This window comes from Dunckerocampus dactyliophorus, chromosome 8 (assembly GCF_027744805.1).
Source record: "Dunckerocampus dactyliophorus isolate RoL2022-P2 chromosome 8, RoL_Ddac_1.1, whole genome shotgun sequence".
Taxonomy (NCBI): domain Eukaryota; kingdom Metazoa; phylum Chordata; class Actinopteri; order Syngnathiformes; family Syngnathidae; genus Dunckerocampus; species Dunckerocampus dactyliophorus.
The window spans coordinates 12,194,648-12,212,013 of NC_072826.1; the positions used below are offsets into that span (position 1 = coordinate 12,194,648).

Below are 17,366 nucleotides of genomic sequence, written 5' to 3' on the forward strand. Positions count from 1 at the left end.
CAGTCCAAATTTATTTGCAGCGGGCCACCCCAAATAACTGAATGTATGGCAAACACTGTAATTTCACTCAGCAATGTTATTTTTACTATCCTAAACTGAAAGTGTATCTTAAAAAAAACAACAAAAAAAAACAACTCACATTCATATATTACGCACAGCTTTTATAGTGAAGGGTCAAAGCAGAGGCTGTTGTAAGTTTATTGGAGTTCGCAGTTGTGGTGTTTAAAAAAATGCAAGAGAAGATAGAGAGAGATGGTCATGTGGGCTCAGCTACCAAGTTTGTCAAATACCTCCACCCAGTCAAAGATCTGCTCATCGCTGGCCATGTCTTCCAGCAGAAGCTTCTCCAGCTGCTGGCTCAGCTCCTCTGGGGACAAGGTCTTTTTGGACAGAGCGGCTTCAGGGCCCGAGACGTCCGACAGGATGGACTCCAGCTTCTGTGTGAGATGGGCAACAAGAGGCTTCAATGAGCTGACCCCCAACAGCAGGTCGATAAACTCGATCAAGCACCTGTTGTGAGATAAAGGTCTGGATGTCTTCTCCCTCTGGCAGGAAGTCAGTCCAGCTGAGGCCAGATTCCCTCCACAGAGAACCCACAGCTCTATGGCTCTGCAGGTGACAATGGGTGTTAATTTACTGTTGAATAATGTACAGTACAAATAGGAACGTGAGGTTTTACTGGAGTGTATAAGTCACACAGCTATAATAGTGGATTAATAACTAGATGCCTCCAAGTGCAGCAATAAACAGGACACTTGAAAACACAACTCTTTTGTTCTAAACAAGGAAAGCATCACTTGACTGACATTGAAATTAGGTGTGTAACGATTCATTCACCACATCGATGCATCAATTTATATTCCTACGATTAAAATACATCGATCTGGGTTCTCAAGTTTCCATTCAGGACGACGTATATATCAATCTAACATCTTTTAAAAGGTAATCAATCGATTTAATCGATACTAGGAAATGAAGCATTGGATTTTTAAGCACTTTTAATAATAAAGACGCTAAATGTCTGCTTGTCGGTGACATCATTGTCTTCCGGGTATGTGGTGGTCATGGGAGTTGTAGTTGACCTGTGAAAAACAGTTGATTCGCCTCTTTTGGTCAGTTCATTCACTTCATTCAGTATTCATATTTAACTCATCTGGACTCATTTCATTTCCTTTTCAGGGACATTTATGGGGAAAATATGCAAAGTAAGGACAATTGCATTCCTCTGGACGGTACGGTCCAGTCCTTTAAAAATGCATATTTTTCATACATCGGGTGTATTTTCACTTGTATACAGAAAAGTCATGTCCAACTTTAAGCCTTTCAAACTCAGGAGCTCGGAGCTTCAGGACAAGATAAAAGGTATGTAGGATATAAATTCATTTTAATAGCTATCTGCAGATGACATTCCATTAAAATAATTTTCATTAAAATCTTCGAAATATGTTAATTTTGCCCCGGAACTAGTGTTTACATGCAATTAGTAGTGTGGCATGGAAACGAATACAGTGTGCTGCTGCTGCATTATTGCACTTGATTTTCTTCCCAAGACTTTTTGATTATCAAAAAAAAAATAAAATACTACTCTGTTGACTTTTAAAACAAATGTCACAGCCTAAGTTATGATATATTTTGTAGTACGGTTGTACTTGCCAAGGTCCATGGCTCGATCACAGCTTTTGTTTTGACTCCATGTTAAAGAACAAAGGGTACTATTTTCTGATATGAAATTTGCTTGAACTTCTTTAATACTTGGAGTAAAGAACGGAATGAGGTATCAAATTAAAGTTCAAGTCATGTTTTATCAGACAGAATTAATCACAGACTTGATTTTACAAATTTGCCGCACCGTTCTTTCAAATGGCTGCTCTGATCAGGAGGATTATCAGCCCAAAAAAAAGACCTTGCTTCCATCCGCCGTATAGGCGAGAATGTTTCAGCACCTAACTGAAGATACCGTACCATATTCATTTGCTGAGGAATTTGCATAATGTCCCACATTTAGTGCAAAGTGCAGGTTTAGATTGCACTATTTGAAGTAAATAATTAATCATGGCAAGCATGATATAAAGTTACTGAACTGTTTCGGATTGTATCGTTCTAAATGAACCAATATTGTCCTTGAATCGTATCAGCAACCACGAATCGTGATACGAATCAAATCATTATTAAAACTAATCATTACACCTCTAATTGAAATTATTCTGAGTACAACGCATCATTTTTCCTCAACAAGAATGCTTACCATGTGTTTGCATAGTATGTGCAGTATTTCAGATATGAGGATTCCTGCTCTTCCCACAGCGAGCAAGGATTTGCTTAATTCACTGTGGACACACAAACACAGACATGGGGCGCTTTAATGCAAATCTGCACAGTTGTCCCCCATCCAGAAGGAAACTCAATAGTCCCGCAACAAAGTCAGATAAAAGAGTTCACACTCTCACGAGGAAACAATTCATTCAAGTACCTGAAGAGCTCTCTCATTGAGAAGCCCCCCTCCCTCAGCACAGGGCTGAGCAGCTGGGCCAGGTACAGCCAGATGTGAGGAATGTCGATGGCCATGTCATCCGCCTGCTCTAAGATGTCGGAAAACCTAAAGACACAAAAAGAACGAGTGTGAGGGCACTTATTTCTAGCTCCCAAATGTATGCTATAAGTCAGGGGTCCCCAACCACCGGGCCGCGGTTTGTGGGCAGGGCTGAACCGGGCTGTGCAAAACTTGAATTAGTAAGAAAAGACACTTAAATAAAAAAAAGTGTAAATAACTTCATTGAATTGTATGTAAATGCATATAAACTTTGGACATACGGGCTATATTTTCTTCCAAAAAATTCTATAGTTACAAATCCCACACGTTTTGTAAGTTGGTTTTGTTTCAACGACCGCTGACCCTTCCCACTTTGTTTTGACAGTCCTTGAACACATCATAGTTGTGTGCATGTGCTAATTTTCCCCGACACTGCGAAGATAGATTTATACTGTATTTCTCCCATTCTTTCATTTACTCTGTGGGAATGCATAAAGGTAAGGTTTGAGGACGTTATTGAGTGCTAATATGCATATTTGTTCAGGGCACAACTTCAAGTTAATTAATGCTTGCACACACTGCCTGTCACCCACACACACACCAAACGACATTATTAAATTTTCTCTGAAAAACAAACTCCAGGCTCGTACTAATGGTGACTGGATTCATTTTGTGCTTTTAATCTGATGCTGTGGTTGTCTTAGTTTTATGCAGTACATAATAAATAACTAGCTTTAGATCACTAAGAGACAGCACTTTTATACATACACAAATTTATTTTACCATTCAACACTATAAAAACATGCCAATAAAAACACTTGTTCCTTCTCCATTACATGTCAGTCAGTTCTCGTCAAAAGGTGAGTAGTTTTTACACATGTATGACAGTTAAGAGTGTTAAGCGATTACTTAAAATAAAGTCTGTTATCCCATTATAAATGATGATTGTTTCAGATTGCATAGTGTGCATGAGTGTGAGGAAAGTAGGTGGACTGACCCTTTGTAGAACTGGTCTTTTGGCAGGATTCCCTGCTGCACCAGCTGGAAGAAGAGCTGGCCCATGTGGTCCCGTGTGATCTGCCTGCGCTCCAGGGTCGACTCCACTCCGACACGCACAAACACATGCAGCTGAGGTCCCGAAACCAGCTCATCCACGCACTGAACAGCCTCCTGCAGAGGAGGTGAGGCGACAACAGTCAAAGCCAGTCTAATTTTCAAATGGTAAAAAGTAACATTGTTGGAGGAAGTGAGTGAATCTCAGCACCTTATAATCATTTATGTGGAGGAACTCATCAACGATGGACTTAGACTTCCTCGCCATCTCCTGCTCGGACAGGACTGGCCCCTGTGGAGCCAGTGTCGCCAGCTCACGTTTAACTGTCACAGTAACACAACAGTCAGTGGTGGCTGGTTTTATATTGTGTAATTATTATTATGTGTCAAGTCAAAGTTGACAGACCTTCCTCACCAGGCTCTCGGATACTGCAATGCTCTGACTCGAATTTGTCCTCTGTGACACTGGGTCTCCGGGGCTCGGCTACCTCGTATTCCTGCTCTCTCTGCGCCTCCTCTGGAGTGTTGCCATCTCGCAGGTCTTTGGAACTGTCGCCCCTGCTGAACGACGCAGGCTTTGACGTCGATTGTGGTGGCGGTGCAGGGATCTGTGGCTTCTCGCTACGCTCTCTCACTGTGCTGCTACGACTGCTAGGAAGAGCACGAATAAACAGACATACATTGAACAGAGAACATTTCAAATAGCACAGAAGTCTTTAATAGGAAGACTCCAGACCCACACCTATGACTTCATTATTTTTGACCAATGCTATTTACTTCTAATGCACACCCAGTGTTTCCTCACCTTCCCAGAGTCCTCCTGGAGTCAAAGTCTGAGTTCTGTGGAGTAGTTGATGAGGCAGGCTGAGACGAGAGTGTTGACAGCAGCGCTGAGTAACGGTTAAGGCTGCTACCGCCCCGCGATAGTTCTGAAAAGAAAGGAAAGAGGATCCCAAAATGAACAGAAGATAACATAACACGATTTAAGAAAATTACAGGTTGCTCAATACAGCACAGTTGCTTAACACGCAAATGTAGGCAGCTGAAAATATTGCGATGCAACATTCAAGGGTCAGACCTGAATCGCTGGCTTTAGCTCCGCCACTGCTGCCCTTCACCCATGTGCCGGGGCGAGGACCGAGCTGGATCTTCTCATCCGTCGGAGGCTGCAGAGTCAAGATAGCAACTTTTAAGAGACTTTAATTTACAGGTATATACTTTTTATGCATTGTAAAATGTAATGTGCCGATTTCCAGAGCATCCAGCAGGGGAAGCTTTGAAAACCAATTGGACAATGTCACAAGCAGCAATAGCCAGAGCATCCAGCAGGGGGGAGTAAGAGCTGCTGGGCATCAGACAAGAATAGGGTGGTGTAGCACACAGTCTAACCATGTTGATGAGTCACAACAGACTTCAATCATGAAGGAATTTGTGACAAATTTGACACAGACTCAAATGTGAGGCAAACATGATAGGGATATCTGAAGGTGTTAATCAGTTAGCACCAAAAGCAATGCAAAACAAATGCCTGTGGTAGCTTCACAGTCTTTGGTGAACATGGTCACACCTTAGTGCTGTGCAGGCATTTAAAAGTGCTGTTACTTTTACTAAAACAAATGCAGAATTATGACAGTATGACATTTAACTAAATGGCCTTCAATAAAACAACAGATTATAAATGAGAAGAAAAAAAAATCAATACAAATACATTTGTACCTTGCTTTAAAAGCCAACAATAACTATTTCTTTTTAGCTGTACTTTTAAAACCAATTACAAAAAGTCATTAAGTTTCATTTTCAATTATCCTGAAAGTGAAAGTTTTCTCTTTCAGCCAAATCATTGTATTTCTTTCTATTTAACCTTTGAACATGGTAAACTAAAAAAAACTACGAACGAGAAAATTAGAAGAAACATTTACATGCCACGAGTTCTGCTGTACTTTATCAAACTGAGCAGGAGGCAGGACTTGAACGGAGCCACATATGAAGACTGTATTAATGCAATCCTGGGCCAAGTTAAAATGTCTAAAAAGTGGACATGTCCAAAAAAAGGACAACATTTTGCTGCTCTACTATGCACTGCTCCTTTCCAACATACAGCAATGACAGTATGTTTCTATACTTACATCACTATGGCTTGATACACCGGCACAAAATGAAGCAGTAGCTAAAACATTCTAACTTGTGATGTGATGTGATGTAGTGACATTGCAGTGGTGGACATCACTATGGCTCACCTTAGACAACTTTGGGATCTTATTAGGGTCAATGGTCCTGCTGTTCTTGGTCATAGGCACAGTACTCCAGGTCTCTTCTCTTGGCATGCGCTGGTCTCGTTGATCTCGTAGATCTATGGAACAAAGCACCAAACCCACCAACAAAAACACAGTTAAAGTCAACTGATGCTGAATTTTACAGTCAGGCTAACAACCAAGAGATGTTAGAACGCTAGCATGCATCCTGAGTAGGGATGTCAGCCGATATTGGCATAAAAGTGAGATATGGGTTCATATCGGTATCAGCTTTTCTGCCGATAAGGTAATCAGCGCGTGATCACGTGTTTCACACAGCAACAAGCTTGCTAGCTCAGTTAATATGTCCACAGTCTGGAATTATTTTCAAGTTTTGCCTTAATGTTGTAAATATGTATTAATAAGATGTCCACTGACGTGCAATAACTGGCCTACAAATAATTGTGGATAATCAATACTATTGATAACATTTTTGAGATCACTTTTTAATTAATTATATGGTATAATATTGACAGTACATTGTATCAAAAGCAATAAACTTTAATTTATCAAGATCTTTTAGATAAATTAAACATAATAAATGAAACAAACAAAAAAAGACCAAAAAAACTAAATGAAAATAAAACGGACTGTCTCTTTCAGCAAAAACAATGTCTGAAAAGAGGGTTCACTATTCCCGTTCATTCCACTGGGGCACCAACGCGCACAGACTGATGCTGAGTGAACCCTTGTCATCCAGCCTGTGTGGTAAAGAGAGACGAAACACGCATGCATGCACATGTCAATTTATCGAGGCCAGAAAAATGATCAACTTTGTTTTTTTTGTTTTTTTTATCGTTCGATTACTCGATTTATCAATTATCGTGACAGGCCTACTCAGCGTCTTCCTTTAATTGGTTATGGCTTTTGTTGACACAAAATCTTTAACATAAATAGGGCACATTTTCTATAACTTGTATTGCAAATTACAGTATTTGTTTATTATTATTGTATATTATTTTGCACAAACGGTGTTAAAAGAGGCATCATGTGTTCATTCATTACACAACATATGACCTGACATTAGTTTGAGGGATGAGTTGCAGCCAACATTGGCATTGGTTAATATTGTTATTGGTAATGAAGTGCTGGGCAATATCAGTATACTGTACTGTATTGGTAAAAAGCCAATATCTAAAAGCCTAATCCCAAATCATCGCAGCCATGCTGATGTGACGGCAGGGCTGACCTCGTCTCTTGTTTTCCTTGGAGAGCAGCTGCTGGTGCACTTTTCTCTGCTCCTCCTGCTCTTCAATTTTGGCTTCCTTGTGGATCTGCTCAATAGTTTTGGGACCCTGGTCAGCTCTTCTGGACACCCAGTTGTGCTACAGAGACAGGACAACCAAACAACTTGAGCTGAAGAGTTATCTTGTCAGATTTAGTGCATTAAAATCTACCATTTAAAGCATCCCACAGTGGCCCAATATTCTGCCTAAGTGATTGATATTACTAATTACTATTATTACAACATTAACATTGGACAGATGTAATGCAAAGACTGAATTTCTGTCTCTTGTAGCAGTGACAGTGATTCCAAAAGCGTATGTTAGGCGAGCGAACACTTCCATCTCAGCAGATGTTGCTTTTAGAGTAGCCTCTCCAGTTGTATGCCAACCTCTGGATTATTGTACTTTGTTGGCTTTGCGGGTGGTTAATTGTGACTTTTACAGTTCCACAGGTGAGATAAATACCACATGGAAGCATTTAACACTCACCAATCTCAGGTCTATGACATCCTGCAACATAAAGCGTATCCGAGACGACGTCTTCCTCTCCTTCACTATTTTTTCCATCTGATTGAAATACTGGTCCATTCGCGGCTGATTAGAGAGTGAAGAGTGATTATTTCAAAATAGGGATGAGGTGATCTTCTCTGTGGCTCAAGTCAATCAACTGAAAGATTTCATCTTGGTTTAAAATTACATCATCAGGCTCACCTTGGCCTTCTCAAAGTCGAGGTCCTTGCCGATGGTGGTGAGCAGCCTGCACAGGCACTCCAAAGATTCTTCGTCGTGGTTCTTCAGCAGCTTAATCACACAGTCGTGCATGATGACCTCCGTTAGCATCTTCAGCTTGAAAAGCTCCCCGATGAACTTGATGTTGCCGATGGATCGCCTCCGAGCCTTGTCCTTGGCCTCCTCCAGTTCTTCCTGCAGCCGCTCGCGCTCTGCGGACTGGGTGGAGGGGAACATCACAAAACAAGAGCTCGCTTTTAGAGAAGTGCTGAGCTGATGCAAGTGTTCCTGCTAAACGAGTGTGTCACGCACCGACTCAGCAGAGTCTAGCTCTTTCTGCTTCTTTTCAAACACCACATCATCTACTTTGTCCTTCTCAAACTCCTTCTGGCAGCGATGTAGAAGCAGTTTGCGAAAGTTGACCGTGTTGTTGGGTTTATCTGCTATTTGCACTCTGAGCTGTGTAACAAACATCCAGGAAACAACGTCAATATGAAATGTCACAGTGATGTCTTCTTGTTCAGTGTTATGCAAGGTTTGAAGTAATAGGGCAGTGCAGTTTGTGATACATCTTTTGTGTACATCGTCTCATTGTGATCAGCACTTTCCAGTGTTGTTTTACCTCAGCAAGGCAGCGACACATGTTTCCGTAGGCAACAGAGAAGCTAGGCTCATCGATGGCCTTTTCAAAGACCAGGTCGATGACTCCCTTGAGTCGCTCCTCCGTGTCGATGGTCAGGTCCGTCACCTGCTTCATCAGCTGGCTGAACTTCTGAGGCGTTAGCTTGTTTAAGATGCTTCTAACCTTTTTGAAGAGCTCCTGAGGCAGACATACATCATACGTAGATCATGAGAATTAAAATGAAAATTGTATGTAGTTTTTATTTTTCATTTCATGCTTTTGGTAAAAAAATACAACCATTTTTATGAAACCTTCAGAGGATATGGGGCCAATGAAGTTGCAGCACCGTCGAACAGTATCACGTTCCGAATGTCCCAAGTGTCCCAATTTACATTTAGGCTAGTTTTTCACCCAACTTTTAACAGCAAAACAAGTTTATACTGTATATGCCTATACCTTCATACTCGGCTGTTTCCTGCTATATATCTCCAATGAGGAATCTGTCATCATTACTGTTTGGCCTTGGTGGAGGTCTGTGTTCTCCACAGTGCGTTATAGTTCTGAATCATATGGAAGACTGCTTATAAAATGTATTCCATAAAAGTAGAGATGCTCGGCTTTCTTACCGATATCCAGCATACCGATAATGTTCAGCACTTCCAATTCCAATACCAATATGGGCAGCAACTCTTCCCTCAAAGTAATGTCACGTCACATCTCGTGTAATGAATGCAAATATAATGCTTCTTTTACTATGATGCCATTGGATGCATCTCACAAATAAACACTGTACAGTCGTCCCTCGTTTATGGCGGTTAATGGCTTCGAGACCCGTCTGTGATAAGTCAATTTCCGCGAAATAGGATTAAATATTAATAAAAAGTACCTAGTTGTAAATAATGCTGGTAAGTATACGATTTGGAAAGATGCACATTTCAAGCACACATCCGTACAAAACAAAGTAAAGTGCCAAGTCTGAAACGCTGGACTGATACAATCAGCCCATCATCACTTGCATGCTGATGTCATTATTGGCAGAAAAACAGATAGTCGTCCCTCACGACATCGCAGTTCGAGCATCGCTCCCTCACTCTATTACAGTTTTTCAAACATGAATTAACAAATGATGCTGTTTTGTGGTTGACTGTGGCCTGACTATTTTTAGTAAAAAAATATATATATGTATGGTTATGCATATTTAAACAAATTGTACATGTCTTTTGCCAAATTAAGCATTTTCAAGCATAAAAATGGCTACATGAACTAAAATACAAATACAGTATAAGCCATTAAGACCACCAACTTGTGAATGTAGTACTACATTGGTCACTGGGTGTTAGTAATTGTTCAGTGAGACCACCACCCAAGCACCACACTTAAACAACCAGGTTTTACTTCAGGTTTAAATTATTTCACAACAGGCACAATAATCATAATCATCATAACACGGGTTACTGTTGTGGCCATAGCCCACATAACCTAAAACTCAACTCTGAACCCCCGACTCTGTCTGCCATTGATTCTGCTCCTCTTCAAGGAAAACTGTCTTAAATGGCTTATTTTCTCTTATTTTATCTACTATATTAGGTAATGCGAATTTGACTATATGGTTGGTATTTCATATGGTTGGTGTGGCGCTATGCCTAACTACAAAAATATTTCATTTATAAAGAAGGAATCCTACTTTGCGTAAATTCACTTATCACGGTTGAGTCTGCAACCAATTAACCGCAATAAACGAGGAATTACTGTACCTAATTTTTATTTTTATGCCTATACTGGCCGATCATGTGGGTCAGCCGATACTAACGGATCTTACATATACATTCACACATCTATTGTACATTATATGATCTGTCCCAGTTACTGTGGGAGTTGTTGGTTGGTGCCTGTGTGCTTTTACTACCTGTGTCTTCAGTGTCTCAGGGTCCTCAACCACACACTCCCGCTTTGCCCCCGGCTTCCAGGCATTCTCTGATCTTTTCAGCTGAACCTCGTCGTTCACTGACATGTTCATGATGATTTTCCTGGGGGGAGGCCGCCGCGTGCCCATGCTCATTAGCTGCAAGTGCGACAACAAAAACAGGGTGTTGATAATACAATAAGTAGAAAGACTCCAAACTAACCCACAAAATCAAAATAAAAACTTATCATATAACTAATGCGATCACTCCTCCACTCTCCACAAAAGAACAGATGACTGGCCAACAACAAAGACACAGAAATGACATGCGTTTGTGCAATAAGACTAATAACATCAGGCTATTTAGTTTGTTTAATAAAAGGGCAAGGCGTAGACCTGTTCTATATGACAGGTATCCTTAAACTACTTTTGTTGTGATCCGGCACTGTATGTAAAATAAGATAACATTGAAATTAACTTGGGGGCCAGAGGGTTCCCCCTAATACAACAGTCATGTAAAGACTGAAGGAGTGTTTACATGACATTTCTTCTTTACTTGATTAGTACAGCAGTTGAGTTTAATGATTGGCGGGTGTCAAATTTGGCTGAAAAATCAGGAACCTGCCATCCACTTTACAAAAGAAAAGGTCAGGAGTAACCTCTGTCATGGACAGATATTTTGCTAATCCAGTAAGCGTAAGCTTGCAGTTACGATTAAACTTTGACTGGAAACATTTCTTACATATCAGTCATTGACTGACATCCTGGGTACACGTGCAACTCACCATAGCGCCTCGTGCGCTGCTCATCTGTCTGCCAAAGTCGGCAAAGGCCGGTGTGAAATCGGGTCCCCTGGAAATCACCCGGGGATCCACCACTCGAGAAGGCAGCTTATTTTGGTTCATCTGCACCACAATGACATGAGAATGAATTCCCAACAGCAGGGGGAGCACTGCTTTTTTCTGCTGTGCAATGTCTTCTCTTTATGCAATATGTGTGTTATTCATTAATTTGTTACTCTTATTGTATTACTTTCATTCCATGTTTGATTTTAGCCATATTTACTATTGTAAATTTTATACTTTATACTGCAGCCATAGAATTTTCCAAATGTGGGATAAATAAATAAAGTTCATCATATCTTATACGCTGCTGAAATGTCACAAAAAGACTAAAAGAGGCTACGTGCACAGGTTCGGATCAAGTGCCAGCCTGAAGGTGACTGCTGGTAAATGACAGCCATACTATATTAGTAGCTGTTTTTTTTTTGTTTTTTTTTTGCTTGGTGTGTTTTTACAATACAGGCTGGACGTTATGAGTCCTGCTCAGCGGGTTTTCCAGTGAGAGAAGTCCGAACCAGATGTGCAAGAAAAAAAAGGAACCCAGGAGTGAGAAAAATGATTGTGGGGGGAGGAGAGGGGAAGAAAAAAAAATCAGTCAACTCATTGTCCTTAACCTCTCCTCTAGTCTTTCTGTAAGATCTGAAACTACCAGACTTCACATCAGCCAGTTTAGAGGCTCTTTTCGCTGGGGTGGGGCACGTAATCTTAATGCTGCCAAGTGTGACATAATGGGAGTGTGATTTTATTCAAAACAGGATTTCAGCAGACCCCACAATCCAGTTGTGAGCTGCAAGTGTTAAACATAAAGCCATATCGAAACTACACAGACTGCCTTTTTGGCATGTTAAACATTCAAGCAGATAAAGCAGTGTGTCTTCAGAAAGATAGAAACCAAATAAAGTGACTGTGTGTTTAGTTCACCTCAAATCTAATCTTAAGATACAGAAGCAGACTGTCCCCATTATAATAATTGAAGGTGCTACGCTGCTGGTCTCTACTCTTGTACAACTGGTTCATGGGATTTTTTTCTTACCATAGCAACGCAAGCCTCCAGGCATGGGGAAGGTCAGGAAATACACAGAGTTGTACTGTTTAAAAATCAATAACAAGCATGCATACACTTCTGAACAGCACTGCTATCCTGCATAAAAATGTCACAACCAAGACAAAACTCAGCTCTTTGTGCTGAAAACCAGCACGAAGTAAGATGCTACTGCCACGTCTATCAGTATTTGACTTGTGGTGTACTTGTAGTGGTATACCTTTATTGTCGTGGTTTACCTTTATTGTGATCATCGTAAGCACGCAGCTAAATAATTTGCTCACCTTGTCGAGCACCACATCACTGATTGGCGGGAGACCCTCTGGCTTCTGTACACAGGCAGGCATGAACTGGAAGCTCAACAGCACATCCCTGTCATACTGCCGCTTCCTGCAGGGTTCTGCCAGGTCTGGACCATGTAATCAAAGAGAAATACATTACATAAAATCATATCAACAGTTCTGAGTAGAAGTAGGCCCGTCTCTAACCTTCTAGGTCCTGTGAGGCCCCGGTGGCATTATCTTTGTCTCCGGGCGAGACTCCGCTGTCACTGCTCTCAGTCTCTGAGGTGTGGCCTGCCCCGTTCCTTAAAGGCTCCGGTTCAATCTCACCGTTCTCCTCTGGGGCAGCCAGCTTGCTGTCAGCGTCGGGGCTTCTGGCAGGATCTGGAGTAGTGGTGGAGGTGAAGACTGATGGTGGGGCCGCTGGGTCGCCCAGCAGTGCCAGATCCACAACGACCGGATCTATGGGTCGGCGCTCGTCCTGTAGCAAGATTTAGTTCTTATAGATTACCTGTATAACCCCGTCGCCTGTCCTTCTCTGTGTCTTATTCATCCAAGATAATGCATTTCTACCAAGAGCTGAACATTACTTTCTGTGCAGTTCAACAAGTTGTGAGGTGTGTGATACTCTGCAACAGCTCAAAAATGAAGAGCAGGGACAGAGCTGAATTTACAAACTGTGTGCTGAATGAGCAGTGAGGATGATGGATAACACCTTGCTCCACTAAAAAGTCACATCTAACTGCTTTCCTCTGCCACATATGGCAACATTTGCCGCATGATTTATTGTGCCTTTCCTCTCCTTCCTCACTCCCTCTGTCCTGCTCCTTAGATATGCTGACATTCTCAGGTATTTGATTTGAAAAACGAAAGAGAAACTATGAAACAAAAGAGAAACTATGTCAAAAATGTCCTGGCATCTTCTCCTACCTCCTTCTCCTTCAGAGCGGCATCTGTAGAGTGGATCACTTCATTTGGTTTCCTCCAGGTCTTTGGTATAGCAGAAGAGGTTTGATTTACTGCAAATGAAAGTCAAAACATTAAAATGTGTCCTTTTTGTTTCATCAAACAATACGCATTTCAAACATGGATAGTTTTCACATAGGTGTACATCTGAATGCTTTGAAAACATACAACTATATTTAATGCTTTCAATGCCATTTGATATACAAGACTAAAAGGTCTCACCATTGGTCCCCTCCTACATTACAATATACATTAATATAATTTATATTATTATCATTTCTCAAATACAGCACAGTGCTTTAAAACCGGGGTTCTGAAACTTTTTGGAGCCATGGACCCCTTACAGGAAAGAAATTTTTCTAAGGACCCCCTTCAGAATACTCATGCTGATAAAAAAAATAATAATAATTAAAATAAAAATAAAAATAATAAAAAATCTGCCATTGTACTACATGCCATAGAAATGATTTATATTTCAAAGATTACAACCAAAATACTTCAGACCTGTTTAATAATAATTATCTTAAACAAATTCAAATTTTCAAGTAACAAATCTCAAAGCGGAAACAGATATAAATAGTAGCAAGACTGGAACAGTCATCAGACAGGCACTCACACACACCGCACGCAACACACACTCATAAGACTTTATTTATTTATTTATTGGTATTAATGTCTCGTCTGATCTTGTTGCTTAATTTATTGGTATTAATGTTTCCTTTGCTATGTTTCCTTTCTTATTCATTTTCTTGTGTTTTCTTTCATTTTTTGGGAGAATGAACAGAATAAGAATTTCATTGCGTAGTATAACTACCTGTTTTACTGTGCATATGACAATAAAACTCTTCAATCTTGTTTCAACTTTAACATGACAGTAACATTGAGATTACTTACTGTCTGTTATTCAAAATTTAAGAAAAGTGAACATTGTAATAGCGTTAAGCATTGGCTTCATGAATTCATTTGCAAGCACCTGAAGACAGATGACACTTTTTGCCCTTTTGTAACTGTTCTCGATCAAATCAAACTCCATATAACATATCATATTTTCTGTGTTTAGCTAGTCTGGCCTTTGCATCCCTTGATGAAGTGCAAGGACTTAAGCATCCATTGTGCTATTTACTGTAGATAAAATGCAGAAGTTGCACACATAGTGTGTCCCGAGCAAAGTGAGCAATTCACCTGGTGCCTCACAGAAATGTTAGAGCTTTAAATTCACTAACCCTAATCCACTAACCCTAGTGAAAGTTATTGGCTCAGAATGTTTCTTTTATTGGCTTAGTGGTTCCTATTTATAGCAGCATTTATGCAGTTTTTAATGATACGCCGTAACTTAATAAATTTATTGTAAAAAAAACCTTTTTAGACACCTGACTAATGACTCACAGACCCGTGGGGGTTCACAGATGCAGTACAATCTTCTGTATGTACCTGTAGTGGGGCTCTTCCTGGTGAGTGAATTATGCTGTGAGTCTGCTTCAGTCAAGCCGCTATGTACCTCAGCTCCCACTCTGGAGACCAGGTCCTTACTGTCTAGGGCCTTCTTCGACTCATCTGCCTCTGCTGTAGCCTGCACCAAAGGTGGAAGGCCAGGTGGAGGCATAACCTGCAAAGCTGGGGCGGGGCTTGAAGTCAGGGCGACTGGCACCACGGCCAAAGATGCCATGGGAGAGAGCTCAGCAGCAATGGGCACCTCTGGCCTGACATCAGAGGGCAACATTCCTGAAGAGGAATTTTCCTGGAAAGCAGGAGAAGAAGCGAGAGGAAGTGCTGCAGCTGGGGAGGAGAGAGGTGGTGTTTCGTGAGCTGGGGAGTCCACTTCAGCCTCAGGGTCTGCAAGACCATTCACAGCCTTGGGAGCCAGCGATGGCGAGACGGTCAGAGTCCGTGGGGGCACATCTGAGAGAGGCTTGTCTGTGTTGGGAATAAGAGGTGATGCCAAAGAATGGCTGTGGTCCCCACCAGAGGGGGAGGGAGAGGAGGCTGAGGAGGTCGAGGAGGGACGGTCACCGGCATTGACCATTGTGGGCAGGACTATCGCAGGGAAGGCAAGCTCTGGTTCAACAGTGGAAGAGGTTTCTGATACAGGAGCGCTGGCCTCCGGTGTCTCTGAAGGAGCTTCCGGATGCAGGAGCCCGGGTGAGGAAGACTTTTGGTCAAATGGCTCCAATTTTGGGGTCGTATCTGGAAGAAGGAAAAGTACTAAAGTTAAACTTCAGTTGAACCGCTGTCATAAGTAATGTTGGGATATGGTTTTATCAATAAAGGTTTTCTGATGATAACAGTTTGACATTGGAACGGATTACTATTTTTTTTTATTTTCTATGGGAAAAGCATGTTTCCAAACATACAGAATTTTTGTCTGACTTTTGAGATTCCAAATTATTTAGAGCAAGGAGAGGCACACCTGGCCCTGGTTTGGCATCTGGAGCCCCAGTTGTCACTACTTGCTGTGGGTGCGGCTGCTGTGGCAGAGGGGACTTCAATGCAAAGCCTCCAGAAGCGGCATGCTGTGGCTGAGGAGGCTGCGAGGGCGGCTGCAGCTCCGGAGTTTGCCTGCTGCTCAGCTGCTGCTGTGATTTGAGGTAGAAAATGTGAGCATAATGAGGGTGCGGCCATAACAACTAAACAAAAAGACACAGAGACGCAAGCCAACATTGACACACAAAGCAAAGCAGCTCAGAAGCAAAATTAAGCAGAGATTAGCAGTCCAATGGGGTGTCGTTTATATTAGAAGTCAGTAAGATGACAAGAAAGACGGATGAAAGAGGAGTAAAAGTAAGAGGTTGAAGTTTCAGATGCTGAGCTGTTCTTAAAGCAGTACTTGAGCCCTACCTGAGGGGGTGTAGGAGTGGAGGAAGGAGGGCCGATAGGGGGCGTTGAGTTCCTGCTCCCTGAGACCCCTGCCATGATCTCCTCAGTGATGTCCCTTCCACCCTGATTGGGGTCACAGATACGAATCTGGGAGGACAATGGCGCAAAAAACACACCTCACTAAAGCATACAGGTCTAAGAACCTTACCTGTGTATTTAATAGATAGGGGGAGCTAATGCTACAGTAGTGTCTTTCAAAAATTGTAAATACTGGATACATTTTTAATCACAACATTTAGGGCTGTCTTTCATTCATGTAAAGAGGTAAACTACTAAGATACTCACTGTTTTCTTCTCACGCTTGGCTGGTGGAGGTTGCTGTGGTGTAGGCACTATGATGGGTGATGAGGCAGGGTACACAGTCTGGCCTGGGTAATATGGTGGGCCAGCTGTGGGAACAGGGGCGGCGACAGACGGTGATACGGGTGGGTGATACCTGAGGGGATCTGAGCAGTCACAGCAAAAGAAAAAACAGAGCATTTATTATTTTGAGGGAATGGTGGCAAGCGGTGTACTGCTCCTTAGCGTTGACTTGAAAAACTCACGATAGGGGGCAGGGTACTCCCCTGGTCCTGGACCTGGATAGAAGGTGCCAGACCCTGGGGGCTGGACAGAATACTGCTGAGGAGGCGCCACGTAGGGCGTGCTGTGTCGATACTGCAGGGAAACAAATACATTGATAAGGACAAGAGGGACAGAATGAGCTTGAAGTATGCAAGCAAGCAAAAAAATGCCTCCTCAAAAAAGTCAGACCTCACAAGTTGCTCTGTGTTCTATTTGTCTACTCCCTTGTCCTTTTGCACTGTCGCCTCTCCATTCGTGTGTATGTGATGAAGACGCTCGCATCCTCATCCGTGATGGAGCGCCGCAGCCATCTTGTTTAGGTGTATTCCACAGCAGAAGATACGAGCGTCTTCATCACATACACACAAATAGAGAGCCGACAGTGCACAGGGACACGGCGGGAGACAAATATAAAGCTGAGCGATTTGTGAGGTCTGATTTTT

At 41.9% G+C, this 17,366-nt stretch overlaps 1 protein-coding gene across 14 annotated transcripts in view; it reads right to left on the reverse strand.

The window, feature by feature from the left end:
- LOC129185860 (eukaryotic translation initiation factor 4 gamma 3-like) overlaps positions 1–17,366 on the reverse strand; it is a 47,258-nt gene that overhangs the window by 3,838 nt on the left and 26,054 nt on the right. For 5 of the 14 annotated variants that reach the window (XM_054783424.1, XM_054783414.1, XM_054783423.1 and 2 more), the window contains 25 exons: positions 16,905–17,016; positions 16,645–16,805; positions 16,321–16,455; positions 15,893–16,058; positions 14,917–15,669; positions 13,450–13,538; positions 12,727–13,000; positions 12,523–12,647; positions 11,140–11,259; positions 10,358–10,513; positions 8,452–8,649; positions 8,142–8,288; positions 7,812–8,048; positions 7,590–7,694; positions 7,064–7,199; positions 5,821–5,933; positions 4,662–4,749; positions 4,389–4,512; positions 3,990–4,234; positions 3,795–3,907; positions 3,528–3,700; positions 2,471–2,596; positions 2,246–2,327; positions 511–609; positions 291–437 (listed from right to left, as the gene is read on the reverse strand). In XM_054783424.1, the coding sequence (XP_054639399.1) occupies positions 291–437; positions 511–609; positions 2,246–2,327; positions 2,471–2,596; positions 3,528–3,700; positions 3,795–3,907; positions 3,990–4,234; positions 4,389–4,512; positions 4,662–4,749; positions 5,821–5,933; positions 7,064–7,199; positions 7,590–7,694; positions 7,812–8,048; positions 8,142–8,288; positions 8,452–8,649; positions 10,358–10,513; positions 11,140–11,259; positions 12,523–12,647; positions 12,727–13,000; positions 13,450–13,538; positions 14,917–15,669; positions 15,893–16,058; positions 16,321–16,455; positions 16,645–16,805; positions 16,905–17,016 (4,224 nt within the window). The remainder of the gene's footprint in view (positions 1–290; positions 438–510; positions 610–2,245; positions 2,328–2,470; positions 2,597–3,527; positions 3,701–3,794; positions 3,908–3,989; positions 4,235–4,388; positions 4,513–4,661; positions 4,750–5,820; positions 5,934–7,063; positions 7,200–7,589; positions 7,695–7,811; positions 8,049–8,141; positions 8,289–8,451; positions 8,650–10,357; positions 10,514–11,139; positions 11,260–12,522; positions 12,648–12,726; positions 13,001–13,449; positions 13,539–14,916; positions 15,670–15,892; positions 16,059–16,320; positions 16,456–16,644; positions 16,806–16,904; positions 17,017–17,366) is intronic. The other 9 variants (XM_054783427.1, XM_054783419.1, XM_054783428.1 and 6 more) reach the window with 6 other exon arrangements.